Source organism: Procambarus clarkii, chromosome 69, assembly GCF_040958095.1.
Source record: "Procambarus clarkii isolate CNS0578487 chromosome 69, FALCON_Pclarkii_2.0, whole genome shotgun sequence".
Taxonomy (NCBI): Eukaryota; Metazoa; Arthropoda; class Malacostraca; order Decapoda; family Cambaridae; genus Procambarus; species Procambarus clarkii.
In genome coordinates this window covers 12934392-12956917 of record NC_091218.1, presented here as the reverse complement: position 1 = coordinate 12956917, position 22526 = coordinate 12934392, and the positions used below count along the sequence as shown (strand labels likewise).

Here is a 22526-nt window from a genome sequence, read left to right as displayed (position 1 = left end):
TAAAGGGCTATTTGTCTAATCGAACAGCATATGTTTTGTTTAATGGTGTTAAAAGCACAGAGAGCAAACACTTTGAACTGGGAACTCCACAAGGAGGGGTCCTCAGTCCCTTGTTGTTCAACGTTCTGATGCATAAACTTATTAAAGATCTTCCAACTAATAATGAAGACAGTCATTTGTTATGCTGATAATATATGTTTACAGGCTGCCTCCGAGCCTAGAATGCAAGTTCTGCTCGACGCTTTTGCTACTAGAGCTGAGGAATGTGGCCTCCTTATCTCTGTACAGAAAACTCGTGCCCTCATTCCATGTGGTATTCCACCAGTCAATTATCATATAGATGGGCGAGCACTTGAGAACTGCTGCGAGACTTACAGATACCTTGGTGTCCCCATTAACGACCCTGGGTACCTTTCTTCTCTCAAGAGGAGACTTTGGGAGAGATTAAAGCCCTTGCGGGTCCTTGTTGGTGTCAATCATGGACTTAACGTGAGACTTGCTAGAATGTTTTATGTATCATTTATACGCTCTGTGATTGACTACAATGCTCTACATCTCACACTGTATACTGACAAAGAGCTGAAATCTCTTGAAACCTTGCAAAATGAAGCTATGCGTCTCATCCTTGGGGCTCCAAAGTCCATGAGAATAGTTAATATGAGAGCAGAGTTGAAATTACCTACCATAAGTGAGAGAATTTTGTCTATTTGCACAGTTTTCGGCGTGAAAGCGTTGAGTAGATCTAGACAACACATGAAGTTTCAAGCTAAACTTTCTAATATGCTGCACTCACCTGAGGTCTATAGAAGAAGAACGAAATCTGATTATGTATTTTGGTTCTACAAGGTAGCCAACTCCATCAAAATATTAAATATGTACCCAACTCAATTAATGATTAATCAACCAATTACTCCATGGGATAACTGGGATCTATCAGTTGATTTTGTAAATGCGCCCAAGAAAGATAGTGTTAAAACAATTAACACTGAAAAGCATCACTGAAAGTACTCAGAGTATGGGTAACGATGTGTATCAGTGCTATACCGACGGCTCTGTAGAAGAAGGTGGACGATGTACCGGATGTGCATGTAACATATTTGAACAATCTTCTCTCGTACATACAGCAATGAAGCGCGTCAATGACTGGGCAAGTAAAACTCAAACCGAACTTGCAGGCATATACCTTGCCACTGAATTTTTAAAAGACAAAGGCAGTGGACTTATATACTGTGACTCGCAGAGTGCACTCCTGGCATTGAACGCACATAGTAGTGACACCCAGAAAATAGTCAGTGATATTCGAATGAATGTTTTAGCTGCTAAAGAAAACAAATTTGAGATTAAATTCCTATGGATACCATCACATGTTGGCATCTCAAGGCATGACACTGTTGATAAGCTTGCTAAGTCAGCCTGCAGAAAACCAGTGGTAGAAATTGATATGGGTGTTTCATTAGCAGTGACAAAGAGAATACTTAAACAAATATCTAATGAAGATCTCACAGACCTAACAAATTCTCAAAGACCTGAAAGTTGTAGCATTAAATATTATGATAGATATCGTGAGGAGACATTCACATATGGGACTAATAGAACAAGAACCCGGCAATGTGATGTTATAGTGGCCAGAATACGCCTGGGATATAGACGTATCTGGCAGCTTTCTCAAAACCCAAATGTCGAGTACACAATGTGTCAACTTTGTGAAAGAGAAAACATGCACTCTCTTGAACATTATATTGTAGAATGTCCCATATTGACTGACTTTCGCCCTCCTGGGCTAAGGTATGCTGAACTGTGTAATTACTATATGAGTACTGGAACACTTGATGATATATTGGACTTGTATCCAAGATTAACCATGTAATGTATCAATTATACAATGTATGTATGTGATGTAACTATATAACCTGAGCTTGTAAAAGCACCTTAATCACCTTCAGTGATTAAGTGCTTAATTGCACACTAGTTTCTTTATCAGCAATCTCACCCTGTCAGAGTAAAAGAGACAATGTATGTGAATGCATGTGTGTGTATATATGTATGTATATATGTACGTATATGTGTGTGTATGTATATGTATGTGTATAAAATATATATGGAAGCTGATCAGAATTACATTTCACCTTTGTAAATGCACATTAATGACACTATGTAAAAGACACATCTAACACTTTATGTAGGGCATACGTAAATCTGTGTATCTATGTATTTACGTATGTAGGTTAGCTTAGCATTTTAAAAGCACCGAATCACCTTCTGTGGTTGAGTGTTCAATAAACCCCTGAACTATATGTTTAACACTTCTCTAACCCTGTCCATGGAGGACAGAAGAAAATGTATATATGCTGGTTAGCATTGTAAATGTGTGGCCACGTCTGTGGTAGAAAATAATAATAATAATAATAAAAACTTTCGCAGGATGAGTATGGGGTGCACAATAAACTGCCACTCACAGGATGAGTATGGGTGCACAATAACCTCCCACTCACAGGATGAGTCTAGTGCACAATAACCTCCCACTCACAGGATGAGTCTGGTGCACAATAACCTCCCACTCACAGGATGAGTCTGGTGCACAATAACCTCCCACTCACAGGATGAGTCTAGTGCACAATAACCTCCCACTCACAGGATGAGTCTGGTGCACAATAACCTCCCACTCACAGGATGAGTCTGGTGCACAATAACCTCCCACTCACAGGATGAGTCTAGTGCACAATAACCTCCCACTCACAGGATGAGTCTGGTGCACAATAACCTCCCACTCACAGGATGAGTCTAGTGCACAATAACCTCCCACTCACAGGATGAGTCTGGTGCACAATAACCTCCCACTCACAGGATGAGTCTGGTGCACAATAACCTCCCACTCACAGGATGAGTCTGGTGCACAATAACCTCCCACTCACAGGATGAGTCTGGTGCACAATAACCTCCCACTCACAGGATGAGTCTGGTGCACAATAAACTTAGAAGCACCAACCATCTCAAGGTGGCCATCTAAAGTTTCAGAGCTGGGAGCAGAAGAGGCGCCATCATGGATAAAAATGTCCAGACGGATCCAACACTGAAAGAAATGAAACGCGATTTTCTGCGGCAGTGTATGCTGACATTCCATGGGCCAGGGACTGTAATACAAGTCGCCGGTAGCAGGTGTAGGGGAGAGGGTGAGGGTGTCAGGTGTCAGGAGTGAGGTGTGTCACATGTGGCAGCTCCCTGACACACCTGCCAGGGATGCCGTTACGACTATACCACCGATGAAGCCAATCTTGACCATTATATGTGGGTTCGGGTAACCTCGAGATGGGTAATGGCGCCGCCTCGACCGCTATAACAATGTCTCTTTGTCCCAAGTTGGAGGCCGGCCACCTGGGACTAGCCTCGCCTAAATATGCAGGGGAACTGGTCTGGGGTATGGGATGGCCATAGGCTGGTTGAGGGGTAGGCCTAAATTAAATGTGTTAAGAAATATTGCCTGTAACTCAATACCCCCCAACCCTCCCCTATCTGCGATTTTCATGAAGTCGGAAATGAAACAGGAAATCTGTTGTCCGTAGAGTTTTTAAGTTACTCCCGCCATTTACCCGCACATCTATATGATTTATTTTATATACAAATGGAAATGTCTAAAGTTTGAGGTGGGAGGGGATAGTTTGGAGGGTAGGGAGATGGGGTGAAGATGAGGAGATGTGGATGGTGGTGAGAATGAGATGGGATGGAAGAGAGGATGAGGGAGTGCGGAGAAGATGAGGGAGAAGGAAGACGTGGACATGGGAAAGGGAGGCGGGAAAGAAAGGTGGAATGGGTAGTGGTTGGTGACTATCCTGGCATCGCTGTTTACCCCTCCTAGTTATATATATATATTGTCTAAGGCGGAGTTCGAATGATTACAAAGTTCCTAACTGTATGATATATACCCGAGGATGAGGTGAAGGTGAAGCACCTTACTTACAAACTTACAATAACAAGACACAGTCCATACGCTAGAGTAACTATTGTATCTGGTCACTTTCCTGCTTGCATGAGGGTTGTTGCAGTAAGTTGCATGTACTGTCGTGTTCAGGATGTTGGCAAAGTGTAATACGATGGTAGTTGGCTATTGATACATAGTGGCTTGGCTTGCTTGATGTATAGTGCCTTGGCTTGCCTGATACATAGTGGCTTGGCTTGCTTGATGTATAATGGCTTGGCTTGCTTGATGTATAGTGGCTTGGCTTGCCTGATACATAGTGGCTTGGCTTGCTTGATGTATAGTGCTTCGACAATGTCCAGTCTGGTGTTGTCGCTGTAACTGTTGATTATTTTGGTGTTGTGTGTGAGGACCTCTCTGGTTATGTAGAGATTATATGATCCTTAATATGTCCTACCTGTGTGTGTGCCTTGTTAGGCGCCTTGAAACTTTGTTGTTGTCTTGCCTATATATTGAGATCATACTAAACAGGCCTATAGTGTGACACTGTCCATCACACTGGTCTATAGTGTGACACTGGTCTATAGTGTGACACTGACCATCACACTGGTCTATAGTGTGACACTGTCCATCACACTGGTCTATAGTGTGACACTGTCCATCACTCTGGTCTATAGTGTGACACTGACCATCACACTGGTCTATAGTGTGACACTGTCCATCACACTGGTCTATAGTGTGACACTGACCATCACACTGGTCTATAGTGTGACACTGACCATCACACTGGTCTATAGTGTGACACTGACCATCACACTGGTCTATAGTGTGACACTGACCATCACACTGGTCTATAGTGTGACACTGTCCATCACACTGGTCTATAGTGTGACACTGACCATCATACTGGTCTATAGTGTGACACTGACCATCACACTGGTCTATAGTGTGACACTGACCATCACACTGGTCTATAGTGTGACACTGTCCATCATACTGGTCTATAGTGTGACACTGTCCATCATACTGGTCTATAGTGTGACACTGACCATCATACTGGTCTATAGTGTGACACTGACCATCATACTGGTCTATAGTGTGACTCTGACCATCACACTGGTCTATAGTGTGACACTGTCCATCATACTGGTCTATAGTGTGACACTGACCATCACACTGGTCTATAGTGTGACACTGTCCATCATACTGGTCTATAGTGTGACACTGACCATCACACTGGTCTATAGTGTGACACTGACCATCACACTGGTCTATAGTGTGACACTGTCCATCATACTGGTCTATAGTGTGACACTGACCATCACACTGGTCTATAGTGTGACACTGTCCATCATACTGGTCTATAGTGTGACACTGACCATCACACTGGTCTATAGTGTGACACTGTCCATCATACTGGCCTATAGTGTGACACTGATCATCATACTGGTCTATAGTGTGACACTGACCATCACACTGGTCTATAGTGTGACACTGTCCATCATACTGGTCTATAGTGTGACACTGACCATCACACTGGTCTATAGTGTGACACTGTCCATCATACTGGTCTATAGTGTGACACTGACCATCACACTGGTCTATAGTGTGACACTGTCCATCATACTGGCCTATAGTGTGACACTGATCATCATACTGGCCTATAGTGTGACACTGTCCATCACACTGGTCTATAGTGTGACACTGACCATCACACTGGTCTATAGTGTGACACTGATCATCATACTAGTCTATAGTGCGACACTGATCATCATACTGGCCTAGTGTGACACTGACCATCATACTAGTCTATAGTGTGACACTGACCATCACACTGGCCTATAGTGTGACACTGATCATCACACTGGTCTATAGTGTGACACTGATCATCATATTAGTCTATAGTGTGACACTGTCCATCATACTGGTCTATAGTGTGACACTGACCGTCACACTGCCCTATAGTGTGACACTGATCATCATACTAGTCTATAGTGTGACACTGTCCATCATACTGGTCTATAGTGTGACACTGTCCATCATACTGGTCTATAGTGTGACATTGATCATCATACTGGCCTATAGTGTGACACTGACCATCATACTAGTCTATAGTGTGACACTGTCCATCATACTAGTCTATAGTGTGACACTGTCCATCATACTGGTCTATAGTGTGACACTGTCCATCATACTGGTCTATAGTGTGACACTGATCATCATACTGGCCTATAGTGTGACACTGACCATCACACTGGTCTATAGTGTGACACTGACCATCACACTGGTCTATAGTGTGACACTGACCATCATACTAGTCTATAGTGTGACACTGACCATCACACTGGTCTATAGTGTGACACTGGCCTATAGTGTGACACTGACCATCACACTGGTTTATAGTGTGACACTGACCATCACACTGGTCTATAGTGTGACACTGACCATCACACTGGTCTATAGTGTGACACTGGTCTATAGTGTGACACTGCCCATCACACTGGTCTATAGTGTGACACTGGTCTATAGTGTGACACTGCCCATCACACTGGTCTATAGTGTGACACTGACCATCACACTGGCCTATAGTGTGACACTGATCTATAGAGTGACACTGACCATCACACTGGTCTATAGTGTGACATTGACCATCACACTGGTCTATAGAGTGACACTGGTCTATAGTGTGACACTGACCATCACACTAGTCTATAGTGTGACATTGACCATCACACTGGTCTATAGAGTGACACTGGTCTATAGTGTGACACTGACCATCACACTGGCCTATAGTATGACACTGACCATCACAATGGCCTATAGTGTGACACTGTCCATCACACTGGCCTATAGTGTGACACTGTCCATCACACTGGTCTATAGTGTGACACTGACCATCACACTGGCCTATAGTATGACACTGACCATCACACTGGCCTATAGTATGACACTGACCATCACACTGGTCTATAGTGTGACACTGACCATCACACTGGTCTATAGTGTGACACTGGTCTATAGTATGACACTGACCATCACACTGGCCTATAGTATGACACTGACCATCACACTGGCCTATAGTATGACACTGACCATCACACTGGCCTATAGTGTGACACTGTCCATCACACTGGTCTATAGTGTGACACTGACCATCACACTGGCCTATAGTGTGACACTGGTGTATAGTATACTTTAACTTGACAGAAGATAAACACAGCCTCGTCCTCATTTAAGGAGGTGGATGGTGAGTGATTAGTATGAGGCATGACCCTTAGGGTGAGTGAGGGTTGCCCGCCTGATGCCCCCGTGATGGGGCCCCCATGTGTCACTGTCAGAGCTGACCATGTGCTGGACACAATGGCCAGGTTGATCATACGGAGGCAGGCACGAAGTTCATTAACACTCGCTATCGTGTTTGGTGAACTCTGTGTATCCTTGTGTCTGTGTACTCACTCACCTGGTTGTACTAACCTAGTTGTGTCTGCTGGATCGAGCATTGACTCTTGGATCCCGCCTTTCTAGCCATCGGTTGTTTACAGCAATGACTCCTGTCCCATTTCCCTATCATACCTAGTTTTTAAAATTATGAATAGTATTTGCTTTCACAATCTGTTCCTGAAGTGCATTCCATTTTCCCACTACTCTCACGCTAAAAGAAAACTTCCTAACATCTCTGTGACTCATCTGAGTTTCCACCCATGTCCCCTCGTTCTGTTACTATTCTGTGTGAACATTTCGTCTATGTCCACTCTGTCAATCCCTCTGAGTATTTTATACGTTCCTATCATGTCCCCCCTTTCCCTTCTTTTTTCTAGTGTCGTAAGGCACATTTTCTTCAGTTGCTCGCTCTTCATACCCCATCCCTCGTAACTCTGGGACGAGTCTCGTTGCAAACTTCTGAACCTTTTCCAATTTCCTTATATGCTTCTTCAGGTGGGGGACTCCATGATTAGGCGGCATACTCATGTGTGTGTGTGTGTGTGTGTGTGTGTGTGTGTGTGTGTGTGTGTGTGTGTGTGTGTGTGTGTGTGTGTGTGTGTGTGTGTGTGTACTCACCTAGTTGTACTCACCTAGTTGTGCTTGCGGGGGTTGAGCTCTGGCTCTTTGGTCCCGCCTTTCAACTGTCAATCAAGAGGTGTACAGGTTCTTGAGCCTATTGGGCTCTATCATATCTGCACTTGAAACTGTGTATGGAGTCAGCCTCCACCACATCACTTCCTAATGCATTCCATTTGTCAACCACTCTGACACTAAAAAAGTTCTTTCTAATATCTCTGTGGCTCATTTGGGCACTCAGTTTCCACCTGTGTCCCCTAGTGCGTGTGCCCCTTGTGTTAAACAGCCTGTCTTTATCAACCCTGTCAATTCCCTTGAGGATCTTGAATGTGATCATGTCCCCCCTAACTCTTCTGTCTTCCAACGAAGTGAGGTTTAATTCCCGTAGTCTTTCCTCGTAGCTCATACCTCTCAGCTCGGGTACTAGTCTGGTGGCAAACCTTTGAACCTTTTCCATTTTAGTCTTATGCTTGACTAGATATGGACTCCATGCTGGTGCCGCATACTCCAGGATTGGTCTGACATATGTGGTATATAATGTTCTGAAAGATTCCTTACACAAGTTTCTAAAGGCCGTTCTTATGTTAGCCAACCTGGCATATGCTGCTGCTGTTATCCTCTTGATATGAGCATCAGGGGACAGGTCTGGCGTGATATCAACCCCCAGGTCTTTCTCTCTCTCGGACTCTTGAAGTATTTCATCTCCCAAGTGATACCTTGTATCTGGTCTCCTGCTTCCTACCCCTATCTTCATTACATTACATTTGCTTGGATTAAACTCTAACATCCATTTGTTCGACCATTCCTGCAGCTTGTCCAGGTCTTCTTGAAGCCTCAAGCTGTCCTCCTCTGTCTTAATCCTTCTCATAATTTTGGCGTCGTCAGCAAACATTGAGAGGAATGAGTCTATACCCTCTGGGAGATCATTTACGTATATCAGAAACAGGATAGGTCCAAGTACAGAGCCCTGTGGGACTCCACTGGTGACTTCACGCCAGTCTGAGGTCTCACCCCTCACTGTAACTCTCTGCTTCCTATTGTTTAGGTACTCCCTTATCCACTGGAGCGCCCTACCAGTTACTCCTGCCTGTTTCTCTAGCTTATGCATCAACCTTTTATGGGGTACTGAGTCAAAGGCTTTCCGACAGTCCAAAAAAATGCAGTCCGCCCACCCTTCTCTTTCTTGTATAATCTTTGTCACCTGATCGTAGAATTCTATCAATCCTGTAAGGCAAGATTTACCCTCCCTGAACCCATGTTGATGGGTTGTCACGAAGTCTCTTCTCTCCAGATGTGTTACTAGGTTTTTTCTCACGATCTTCTCCATCACCTTGCATGGTATACAAGTTAAGGACACTGGCCTGTAGTTCAGTGCCTCTTGTCTGTCACCCTTTTTGTATATTGGTACTACATTAGCAGTCTTCCATATTTCTGGTAGGTCCCCCGTTTCCAGTGACCTACTATACACTATGGAGAGTGGTAGGCAAAGTGCTCCTGCACACTCTTTCAATACCCATGGCGAGATTCCATCCGGCCCAACAGCTTTTCTCACATCCAGCTCCAATAGGTGCTTCTTGACCTCATCTCTTGTAATTTCGAACCTATCCAAGGTCACCTGGTTTGCTGCCACCTCTTCTAGCGCCGCGACATCTCCCTGTTCTATTGTAAAGACCTCCTGGAACTTTTTGTTGAGTTCTTCATACACCTCTTTGTCATTCTCTGTGTACCTGTCCTCGTGTGTGTGTGTGTGTGTGTGTGTGTGTGTGTGTGTGTGTGTGTGTGTGTGTGTGTGTGTGTGTGTGTGTGTATGTGTGTATGTGTGTGTGTGTGTGTGTGTGTGTGTGTGTGTGTGTGTGTGTGTGTGTGTGTGTGTGTGTGTGTGTGTGTGTGTGTGTGTGTTTGTACTCACCTAATTGTGCTTAAAAAACTAAAAAAAGTTCTTTCTAATATCTCTGTGGCTCATTTGGGCACTCAGTTTCCACCTGTGTCCCCTAGTGCGTGTGCCCCTTGTGTTAAATAGCCTGTCTTTATCAACCCTATCAATTCCCTTGAGAACCTTAAATGTGGTGATCATGTCCCCTCTAACTCTTCTGTCTTCCAGCGAAGTGAGTTTCTTGTGTGTGTGTGTGTGTGTGTGTGTGTGTGTGTGTGTGTGTGTGTGTGTGTGTGTGTGTGTGTGTGTGTGTGTGTGTGTGTGTGTGTACTCACTTATTTATGCTTGCAAGGGTTGAGCTTTGGCTCTTTGGTCCCGCCTCTTAATTGTCGATCAACTGGTGTACAGATTCCTGAGCCTACTGGGCTCTGTCATGTCTACATTTGAAACTGTGTATGGAGTCAGCCTCCACCACATCACTGCCTAATGCATTCCATCCGTTAACTACTCTGACACTGAAAAAGTTCTTTCTAACGTCTCTGTGGCTCATGTGGGTACTCAGTTTCCATCTGTCTCCTTGTTCGCGTCCCACCAGTGTTGAATAGTTTATCCTTGTTTACCCGGTCGATTTCCCTGAGGATTTTGTAGGTTGTGATCATGTCTCCCCGTACTCTTCTGTCTTCCAGTGTCGTAAGGTGCATTTCCCGCAGCCTTTCCTCGTAACTCATGCCTCTTAGTTCTGGGACTAGCCTAGTGGCATACCTTTGAACTTTTTCCAGCTTCGTCTTGTGCTTGACAAGGTACGGGCTCCATGCTGGCGCCGCATACTCCAGGATTGGTCTTACGTATGTGGTATACAAGATTCTGAATGATTCCTTACACAGGTTCCTGAAGGCTCTTCTGATGTTAGCCAGCCTCACATATGCCGCAGACGTAATTTTTTTTATGTGGGCTTCAGGAGACAGGTTTGGTGTGATATAAATTCCTAGATCTTTCTCTCTGTCTGTTTCATTGAGTACTTCATCTCCTATTCTGTATCCTGTGCCTGGCCTCCTGTTTCCACCGCCTAGTTTCATTACTTTGCATTTACTCGAGTTATACTTTAACAGCCATTTGTTGGACCATTCACTCAGTCTGTCTAGGTCATCTTGTAGCCTCCTACTATCATCCTCTGTTTCAATCCTCCTCATAATTTTTGCATCAACAGCAAACATTGAGAGAAACGAGTCTATATCCTCTGGGAGATCATTTACATATATCAGAAACAGTATAGGTCCAAGGACTGACCCCTGCGGGACTCCACTTGTGACGTCTCGCCAATCTGAGACCTCACCCCCTCACACTGACTCATTGTCTCCTGTTACTTAGGTACTCCTTTATCCAATGGAGTACCTTCCCTTTCACTCCAGCCTGCATCTCCAGCTTTTTCACTAGCCTCTTGTGTGGCACTGTATCAAAGGCTTTCTGACAATCCCAAAATATGCAGTCTGCCCACCCCTCTCTTTCTTGCCTGATTTTTGTTGTGTAACAAACTAGGCTGTTGTAAGAATTATCCAGAGTGGTTTATCGACAAAAGAGAATGGGAAGCTGAGCCGCATGGTGACCTGACCCCCAGGGGAATTCGCGGTGGAAATAACCGACGCTTTGTTCATAGCTGCGTATAATGAACCATCCTATAGTATTCAGCAATTTAGAGAAAATTAGCCTTTATTCATTTTGCATTAAAATTGTATTGTATAATAGTACTGGATACAATATCAAGAGTATTCTAATTATTGAGTTTAAGTCACCATCAGTGACAGTCTTACCTGGGACGCGGTCGGGTCAAGATACCTGCTCCGCACCTTCCCCCCCCCCTCCCCCCATGCTGGGTACTGAGATGGAGACTCAGTCACCAGAAGACATGGCTACTTCTCACGGCGTTATTAACATGGACCCTGAAAGCAGCCAGTCAGACGAGGAGGGCGAGTATCTAGAAGTTCTGACAAGGAATAAGAAGAAACGAAGAAGACAGGAGGCAAGGCGTAGTGTGGACAGTAATACACTTAACGGAAACGATAAAAGAATGAAGAACGACGCCGAGACTGATGCAGACAAACGGACGGAACGATGTCAGGAAGGTGAGGATCAGCGGAGATGGAGGCTTCTCTTCCCTGCCTCATGCACGTTGGCCTATCATCAGAAGCTGCTGTGGACCGTCAAACTCGGAAGAGAACACCGCAAGTTCGAGCCCCTGCTGAAGGAAGGTGTAAACAGACCTTACTTAACGGTAGGTTCTAGGGAGGCAGTGACGTTTCTTAGCCAGCAAGGATATGATGGAATTCTTATGGAAATACCGGAGGGGAACGAGAAGCTGACGAAGGTAATTATCTATAAATACCCTCAGATTCTGGACCCCGAGTTTATACTCGACGACCAACGATTTGTGTGGGCCAAGCGTCACCTTATTAAAGGTGAAGCTAGGAGTCAGGTGGTGGCTCTAGTGAGAGGTGACGTACCCGAAAAAGTGTTCATCACCGGGGCTGGCTACAGGCATGTAGCAAAGTACGTGGAAGAGCCCATAATATGCCTGAAATGCTGCAGATGGGGGCATAAATCCTGGAGCTGTCAAAATGATCCACGATGTCGTTTCTGCGGAAAGTCTCACCTCTCTACTGTGTGTAGAAACAGACTGAATCTGGGTGAGAAAATAGTTCCCAGATGCTGCAACTGTGGAGGTGTTCACAATGCGAGCTCGGCTGTGTGTAGCAAGAGGCCGAGTATGGCTGTTCTCCGGCCGGTGAATGTTACAGAGCAAGCAAGAGCTCTTACCCAGACACCGGGAGCACAGCAAAACAGTCTGCCCCAAACAGTGCCAGTGAACCGGACGAATGCGTGGGTAAAGGAGTCTCCTTTACTTAGGCAGGCTCCAGCAACAAGCAGCCACGCCACCACTCAGGACTCCGGCGGTGACAGTGTAACGGTGAGTGAAGTGGCTACTGTGGCTCAGAGAGAGGGTCATAATAATATGGTCAAGGAAGTGTGGGCTGAACTTAAAAAAGTTGGTGAGTTCCTCCAAAATCTGGGGCAGAGAATCGAGTCCATCGAGGCTAAATTAAACGTTCAGGAGGTCAAGGAAAATCACAAAACGGTGAAGGATAGTCAGGATATAGTGGTTGAGGACAAAAATGAAATATTGAGTGATGAAATGAAGGAAAGTGAAGTGTGTGTGAATGATGGTAGTCGTAGTGAAAGGAAGAACCCTATAATTACACATGAAATGAAGGAATCATTTGGGCCAATAATGGACATCTCAGGGCTGAAAAAATCTCTTGAGAATCGCAATGTCGCTTTTACTGGTGAACTTGGGAGGAGGTGGGAGATGTTATACAAGGTATGGCTATCATTTAGTGAACTTATTGGGGATGACTTAGGCAATGAATTGATTAATAATGGATCACCCTAGACTGAAAGTGTTGTCATGGAATGTTAATGGTTTGAGAAACAGGGTTACAGATGTTCATTGTTATGTGATGGGAAATGATATTGATGTTGTAGCTCTCCAGGAGACAGGGGATAGGAATGAAGGATTATTGAAATTAAATGGCTATAAAGGGTTTCACCTCTTCGCTGCAAATAACATCAGAGGCACGTCGATTTATGTTAAGAACTCCATACCAGCAGAGTTAGTAGAACCGCCATCAAAAACGCAAGGTATAGAGAGTGTCTGTGTTAAATTATCATTAAGGGAAGGGGAATTTATTGTAGTTAATTTGTATGTATCCAGGAACTGCTTCGACGCTAACTATTTACCTGACTGCATTTATACTAATCCTTCACTGGTCATTGGGGACCTTAATGCTCGGCACACAAGCCTTGGGACAGTGGGTAGCATTAGTACTAATGGGGTCAAGTGGTTACAGTTTCTACAAGATCATCCAGATACCTGTCTATTGGGAAACAATGAACCAACTCACATCAGGGGAGGACGGCTTGACTATGCCTGCGTTTTAAACTCTCAGGGGATTATGGGGGAGGCTCGGGTTGTTCGGGAACTACTTAGTGACCACTTTGCCTTGAACGTTGAATTACCACTGGGGAAAAAACAAGTCCACTTTCAAAGGAAAAGGCTAAATATTAAGAAAGATATGAAAAATTATTTTATTCAAAATATGGGAGATTGGTATCAACATTACACGCCGCTCTGCGTTGATAGTTTTTACGAGGATATGGTCGAGAACATAGAGAAATTAGTACAGAGGGAAAATAACGGGGGCAGGGGAAGCAAGACGCACGGACCTAAGAAATTTAAATATTCCAATGATCAGCAAGTCAAGGGATGGGAGAGAATGCTACGGGGTGCGCATAAAGCATGGTTAAAAAATGGAATGAGGGATGAAGAGAAAAATACAATGTTGGAAGTGGCTAGGGAATGCAGTCAGGTGAGGAAGGAGGCGCGGGACAGATACTGGCAAGACTTTGCTCAGGCCATTGGTAATACTAAGAACCTTAAAGACATATGGAGAGCAGTAAATAAAGTCAGGGGTTGTAAGACCAAATTCATTGCTCACTCAGATCCAGGGAAAGTTGCTAATGAGTTAGTAGATAAATGGGCAAGTGCTGCTGGTATGGAGTCCTTACCTGCAGACACGAGAGTCACCATTGAGTCATGGGAAAATATTAGAAATGGAGTAACTTTATGTGCCCTAAATACAAGATCTATAGCATGCACTGAGATAACCCACGATGAGCTACTGGATGCTATAAAAAGTGGCAGCTCCACTGCTCCGGGAAAAGATGGAGTAACGTATGACATACTTAATTATTTAGCCGGTATGAAACCTAATCCCTTACTTGATTTGTTTAATATGAGTTATAGAGAGGGAAAGTTACCAAGAAAATGGAAAGAGGCTGTCATCATTCCTATCCCTAAGTCAAACGGAGGCTACAGACCTGTCTCCTTAATATCCTGCTTTTGTAAAATGATGGAAAGGATTTTGTTAAATAGGCTACTCTACCTTGTAGGTGATAACATGTCCAATAATCTCTTTGGTTTTATCAAAGGCAAAAGTACTGCGGATTGTCTCTTAAAGTGTTTGTCTAATGTGGATGACAATTGTAGAGTTTTTGTTGATCTACAAGGAGCGTTTGATAAAGCCAATGGGGAAGTAATCTTATACGAATTAGCCAATCTGGGAATAACAGGGAGATTGCTACACTGGATAAGGGATTACCTGCAAGGCAGAAAAGGTCAGGTGTATTACCAGGGATACATGTCTGAGGAACGGAGGTTTCAGTTAGGTACCCCACAAGGGGGAGTATTAAGTCCCACCTTATTCAATGTATTAATGAACAGATTAGCATCAGAGATGTATCCTCCAGGGGTCACGACGATCATATATGCTGATGACATTCTTATACAAGGCACTTCTGGGAACAAAATTCAAGATGCTCTTAACATACTTGGTACAACCTGTCACAAGTTAGGCTTAGTTATAAATGCAGATAAAACCAAATACGAGTATAGGAAACGAAGAAATATAACACTTACTCTAAATGGTGTGGAACTGAGCCGTGTACAGAAGTACAAGTATCTGGGCATGTATGTTGGATACACATGTGAGAGTAAAAATGCTGAAATAAATCATATCAGCACCTTATGTAAAGCCCGTCTGCATCCTCTAAAAGCACTGGCTTTTTCTGGTAAAGGTGTTGGGGTACCTATCTTGCGGATGTTATACATAAGCACTGTTCGATCCCTGATAGACTACGCAGCACCCGTATTGTCTTACACAGGCCAAGGCAGAATTCAAAAAATAGAGCTGATACAGAACGAGGCTATGAGGATTATTCTTGGATGTCAAAGAAATGCAATGATTGAAATAATGAGAATGGAATTAAATTTACAGAGTGTGTGTGATAGAGTCCGTGACATTAACACTAGAGTATCTATTCGTTTCATGCGGAGAAAAGGAGGGGATAAGCTGTTTGAGAGCGTTCAGACCTGCTTGAGTGACGTACACACTTCCAGGAAACTGAGGGAGACACGCTATACGAAAGGATTAGCTCATGACCTCAGGGAATACGACGTACTTGACTGCTGTAAACCCTCTCGAAAGTGTAATATGTCTGCTCCCTGGAAAGTACAGAAAATAGACGTCGAAATTGTACCCCTTAAGGTGAAAAAGATTCATCATGAACCGGGACAATTACGGTGTTTGTATGGAAGCATGATATCTCGGTTACCAAGAGGCAACAGTTTACATGTATATTGCGACGGGTCGGTGGCGGAGGATGGCAGGGCAGGGTGTGGTGTCCTAATAAGGGATTATACGGAGTTTGGGACTGTGGACAGGATAATTGAACTCCGGCTTAGTAATTATATATCATCCACACAAGCTGAACTACAGGCCATTCTGGCGTGTTTGGAGGAAGTACGTCATGACGACAAAAATGTTTTTGTATTTGTCGATAGCCGAGGAGCACTGGAGTCCTTAAACAGTCGAAACCCAGTCTTCATGTCTATAGTGGAGGACTGTAAGAGAAGAATAACTGAGATACAGCTGAAAGGTTATAGTGTGAAATTCATGTGGATTCCGTCTCATGTTGGAATAGTGCTCAACGAGGTGGCGGATGACTTGGCCAAACGTGCCACATCAAAACCACAAGTTGACATTGAATGTGAATTCACAATGAGACAAATAAGAAGCAAAATCAGAAATATTCAGGCACAGGCGGGAGTGGAGAGGAGAGAGATAATGTATGAGAGTAGTCAAACCATGCAACACTACATGTATGTGAGTCAAAACACCCATTTCACTTATGGTAAAAGGAGAAATGCTTGGAGTGACTCTGTGTACATGCGGCTCAGGCTTGGGTACAAATATTACTGGGAATATGGGATAGATGTTCATGGTAATGACACGAAGTGTAAACTATGTGGTATGTTAAGGTCTCACACCCTTGCCCATTATATTCTTGATTGTCCGTTGATTAGTGTATATAGAAACACTGAGATAAGGACTGTTCCTGAACAAATAGCCTGGATGTGTCACAACGGAAAGGTTGATGATATTCTTGAGAGATATAAGAATTTTGCACCAAGATTGTAATATTTTGTTGAATTATCTGCAGGTGTCTTGCAAATTGTCTATACAGTATACCTAGGTCATAAAAGTATTTGTGTGTACGTCTGATACCATACTACTTGTGAAGGAGGAAATGTATATGTTTACCTCTCAGAATGTTTGGTAATGTGTTTATTTGTGATGTGTGTCTATGTATATATTAACACGTTGTACTGAATGGGGTGAGAATAGCTTGAGCTACCTCATCCCTTTGTGTGTATTTTACCTCAATAAACTTATTTCAATTTCAATTCAATTTCAATTTCAATTTCAAAACCATCAGTGACGTCACGAATCGGATCTAACTTTTAAGGCGGAGTGACCGGCGGTCATAGGTCAGCAGGGTTGACATGTCTAATATTTCTCAAAGTTTTAATAACCATTTTTGTGATCGGGAACAGCTTTGCCGTTAGATGTTTGTGTAATCTAATCAAAGTAAAATAATTCAACCAGTCTGGATCAATTAAGTACAACAGAGTTTAATTGTTATAACTTAAACCTGGCTAGTAACTTGGTAAAACTTTGACTAGGCGGAAGGATACAAGGTTCTAGTCTGGGCTAGGCCAGACGAGGACAGATCAGTGTGGTCACGGAAGCAGCTAGGAGAGGTCAAACATCTTACCTCTCCCCTAGACCAGCCAAGACATCCAGCTGGTCGCCCAAGGTATAGTTGCTATTGTTAAGTATAGAAATAGTCTCATTTGCCACTCAGGTCAAGTAGGGGAACCGAACCCGTGTTACAATACGCCGGAGATGACGTGAGCAATGATGGAAGACGAGATTCACCTGTTCTGCAAACAAGCAACCCGCCTCTACGGCCTTCTAACATCACTCCTGCTAAGAGACACCGTTGGTACATCCAGTCCTGCTCTGCTGTGGTCATCTGCGACAAGTTTAACATCAAGACTACCGTGTGAACTGTGATTGATACGAAGGCGTGTGGACTGTCGAGAGCAAGATTAATGGCCGAAGTAACAGTATTCTACAGCTGTCACTTGGCACTCCGCTCTACTACACTCTGTCGTCATTCAGGAGTACCGGATGGGAGTACAAGAGGACCAGGTATTGATGTCTACACATGGGGAGAAGCAAGATCGACACCGTCATCGTCAGCGACTACATTCAGCATCCAGCAGCATCGATTTTTTTTTTTTCTCTTCGATTACTCAATATGAACAATTGATACAAACAACAAAGTGGCTCTGAACATCTGTGTAAAGAACATCTGGACACTTTTGTTTAAATGTTGAAAAACAGATTTAGAATCAATACTTTTTAAATGTTGAAAAACAGATTTAAAATAATTCTGGTATAATATATGAAAATTTTACACTATAAATTGGTCAGTAATCAAAATCGAAGCCCCTGTGTAATTGTCTCAGCCCAGAACAAACGGTTATGGAAAATTATGTTGTGCTATTTTTGCAGAATGTTTGAACACAGGAGAGGCGGACCAATATAAACATTGACACTTCTAGTGAGTGAGAACACTTGGCTGTACAGTCAGCTGAACCCTGTGATATAGTATAGGAATTTTTATTTTTAGATACATGTAATAAACGTTAGGTGTGTTCCTTGATGGGGAGTGGTTAGTACACGGATGTGAACTTGATAGTTCCGTAGTACGCTCCCGGATGACTGAAAGTTCAGTCTGAACTTATAACTTTAATGTTTGTTTGAGCACGGTGTGGCCGGCTCTAGAGGACACATGGACTTGGCTAGTGAAGAGCCAAGAGAGTTTAATAGCTAGTTTTGACGGTAGAGTAGGGACATGTTATTTAGCTATGTCAGTAAGGGTAGGATGTATGTTTCCTGATATTGGAGGATTGCTGTCAGTTGACAGCTGAGAAATTTATGAAATATGAACATGTTCATTATGATGTTGGACTATTATTTGTCAAATTTTATTAGTTAGGTTAGCTTTTGTTTGTGGCATGAGTTGAATTGTGGGTTTGGATACTAAACCTCGTGAATTTTAACAAATTAACAAGGTTTACTAAGTGCTTGTGCGGGGGGGTTGTAACAAACTAGGCTGTTGTAAGAATTATCCAGAGTGGTTTATCGACAAAAGAGAATGGGAAGCTGAGCCGCATGGTGACCTGACCCCCAGGGGAATTCGCGGTGGAAATAACCGACGCTTTGTTCATAGCTGCGTATAATGAACCATCCTATAGTATTCAGCAATTTAGAGAAAATTAGCCTTTATTCATTTTGCATTAAAATTGTATTGTATAATAGTACTGGATACAATATCAAGAGTATTCTAATTATTGAGTTTAAGTCACCATCAGTGACGTCACGAATCGGATCTAACTTTTAAGGCGGAGTGACCGGCGGTCATAGGTCAGCAGGGTTGACATGTCTAATATTTCTCAAAGTTTTAATAACCATTTTTGTGATCGGGAACAGCTTTGCCGTTAGATGTTTGTGTAATCTAATCAAAGTAAAATAATTCAACCAGTCTGGATCAATTAAGTACAACAGAGTTTAATTGTTATAACTTAAACCTGGCTAGTAACTTGGTAAAACTTTGACTAGGCGGAAGGATACAAGGTTCTAGTCTGGGCTAGGCCAGACGAGGACAGATCAGTGTGGTCACGGAAGCAGCTAGGAGAGGTCAAACATCTTACCTCTCCCCTAGACCAGCCAAGACATCCAGCTGGTCGCCCAAGGTATAGTTGCTATTGTTAAGTATAGAAATAGTCTCATTTGCCACTCAGGTCAAGTAGGGAGTGTTAAAGTGATAGGGAGTGAACATATTTAGATTTTGTTTTAGTTTTCTTTTAATAAATTAAATTTGTTATTAATTTGCATTTTATTGTTTCCATGTGTTTTATGTGTATACTTGTCCTGGTCACGTGGTCCACACGAGGCAGAGTTGCATTGGGCGCCGATTCTAACATCGAATCGGAATGATCATTACCGTGTAATTTATTCCACACTCAAGGTCATCGTTTATAGTGGGGATCAAGCCCCTAGGTTGATTAATTAGCGTGATCGATCCAGACCTCGATCATTGCTCTTGTATTACTGGTCTGGTGGTGGCAGCAGAGGTGACTCTAGGGTTTTGTTCAGAGCTTAGGTCACGTCATACTGGGTGTAGAATCCTAAGTCGGTCAATCGTCTTAGGACCACGTGGCGTGGAGTTGGCTTTGGTAAAAGTTTTGGAGTCCCTTGGTAGAGAATAAAAAGTAAGAATACGGGTAGAGGGAGTAGAAGGAAGAAGAGAGAGAGGAACCCAAACCCGTGTTACAGTTGCCTGGTCGTAGAATTCAATTAGCCCTGTGAGGCAGGACCTGCCATTCCTGAACCCATGTTGATGCTGTGTTACATAGTTCTTTCGCTCCAGATGCTCCACTAGCTTTCTTCGCACAATCTTCTCCATCAGCTTGCATGGTATGCAGGTTAGGGACACTGGCCTGTAGTTCAGTGCCTCCTGTCTATCCCCTTTCTTGTATATCGGGACTACGTTAGCTGCTTTCCAAATTTCTGGCAGTTCTCCTGTTGCTAGTAATTTGTTATACACTATGGAGAGTGGCATGTGCAGTGCTTCTGCTTCTTCCTTTAGTATCCAAGGGCAGATTCCATCTATAGCCTTTGTCACATCCAACTCTAGTAAACACTTCCTTACTTCCCCGCTGGTAATCTCAAACTCTTCTAGTGGTTCCTGGTTAAATATTCCCTCTGTGTATTCACCTAGTTGTGCTCACCTAGTTGTGTTCGCGGGGGTTGAGCTTTGCTCTTTCAGCCCGCCTCTCGACTGTCAATCAACTGTTTTTACTAACTACTTTTTTTCTCTCTCTACACACCACACACACACACACACACACACACCAGGAAGCAGCCCGTGACAGCTGACTAACTCCAAGGTACCTATTTACTGCTAGGTAACAGGGGCATTCAGGGTGAAAAAAACTTTGCCCATGTTTCTGCCTGGTGCGGGAATCGAACCACAGAATTTCTTCGCGCCACAAAATTACGAGTCCTGCGCTCTATCCACCAGGCTACCAGGCCCCTGTTGTGTGTGTGTGTACTCACCTAGTTGAGCTTGCGGGGGTTGAGCTCTGGCTCTTTGGTCCCGCCTCTCAACTGTCAATCAACTGGTGTACAGGTTCCTGAGCCTACTGGGCTCTATCATATCTACACTTGAAACTTTGTATGGAGTCAGCCTCCACCACATCACTTCCTAATGCATTCCACTTGTTAACTACTCTGACACTGAAAAAATATTATAATGTCTCTGTGGCTCATTTGGGTACTAAGTTTCCACCTGTGTCCCCTTGTTCGTGTTTCACCCGTGCTGAAGAGTTTGTCTTTGTCCACCCTGTCAATTCCCCTGAGAATTTTGTAGGTGGTTATCATGTCTCCCCTTACTCTTCTGTTTTCCAGGGATGTGAGGTTCAGCTCCCTTAGTCTTTCCTCGTAGCTCATTCTTCTCAGTTCCGGGACGAGTCTGGTGGCATACCTCTGAATCTTTTCTAACTTTGTCTTGTTTAACTAGGTATGGACTCCAGGCTGGAGCTGCATACTCCAGGATTGGTCTTAAGTGATAAAGAAGGTCCTGAATGATTCCTTACACAAGTTTTTAAAGGCAGTTCTTATGTTTGCCAGTCTTGCATATGCTGCTGATGATATCCTTTTATTGTGGGCCTCTGGGGACAGATTTGGTATGATATCAACCCCCAGATCTTTCTCTCTATTTGACTCTTGCTGGATTTCACCTCCCAGATGGTACCTTGTGTTCAGCCTCCTGCTCCCTTCGCCTAATTTTATTACTTTACATTTTCCTGAGTTGAAATTTAATAGCCATTTTCTAGACCATTCCACTAGTTTGTCCAGGTCGTCTTGTAGTCTCTGTCTATCTTCATCTGTCTTGATTCTTCTCATAACTTTTGCATCATTAGCAAACATTGTCTATACCCTCTGGAAGGTCGTTTACATATATTAGAAACAGGATGGGTCCAAGTACAGAGCCCTGTGGGACTCCGCTGGTGACATCTCGCCACTCTGATGTCTCTCCCCTCACAGTTACTCACTGTTTCCTGTTGCTTAAGTACTCCCTTATCCACTGGAGCACCCTACCTTTTACTCCTACCTGCTGGTCCAACTTTTGTAACAGCCTTGTATGGAGTATTGCATCAAAGGCTTTCTGACAGTCCAAGAAAAAACAGTCTGCCCACCCTTCTCTTTCTTGCCTAATTTGTGTTGCTTGGTCATAGAATTCTATTAAACTTGTGAGGCACGATTTAGCATCTCTGAACCCATGCTGGTGGAGTGCTACAAAGTTATTTCCCTCCAGATGCTCTACGAGACTTTTTCCTCGCGATCTTCTCCATCACCCTGGGGAACTGGCCAGGGGCCGGATTCAGGAAGGTACTTACGAAGGTTTTTCTTAGCTACGAATGTTTTCCTTCTTAGCGCCTTCGTGGCTGCTACGGCGGTATTCAGGTAGCTACACTAAGTGGAAAAACCTCCGTAAGTTCATTCTGGGATCTAAGTGTGGTTTCGACCACTCGTAGCTTTACGTAAACTGGATATAACTCATTTTAACTCTACTACATAACACTGGGATTGA

The 22526-nt window shown here is 43.6% G+C and overlaps 1 protein-coding gene across 1 annotated transcript; it reads right to left on the bottom strand.

Moving 5' to 3' along the window:
- Positions 1-3506: 3506 nt before the first annotated feature.
- LOC138355840 (prestalk protein-like) lies at positions 3507-7876 on the bottom strand. The gene is made up of 5 exons (XM_069311378.1): positions 7694-7876; positions 6689-7091; positions 6251-6496; positions 4513-5634; positions 3507-3595 (listed from the first exon to the last, which is right to left on the bottom strand). The coding sequence occupies exons 1-5, from the start codon at positions 7874-7876 to the stop codon at positions 3507-3509; spliced, it is 2043 nt and encodes a 680-aa protein (XP_069167479.1).
- Between the last annotated feature and the right edge of the window lie 14650 nt (positions 7877-22526).

Bases quoted from the DNA above. Each gene is read 5' to 3' on its own strand.
- LOC138355840 (XM_069311378.1), bottom strand. From the start codon at position 7,876: ATGCCGCCTAATCATGGAGTCCCCCACCTGAAGAAGCATATAAGGAAA. The intron at 7,092-7,693 runs GTATAAAATACT...ACTATACACCAG, and splicing joins AGGGGGGACATGATAGGAAC to TGTCACACTATAGGCCAGTG. The intron at 3,596-4,512 runs GTCAGTGTCACA...TAAATCATATAG, and splicing joins CACTATAGACCAGTGTGATG to ATGTGCGGGTAAATGGCGGG.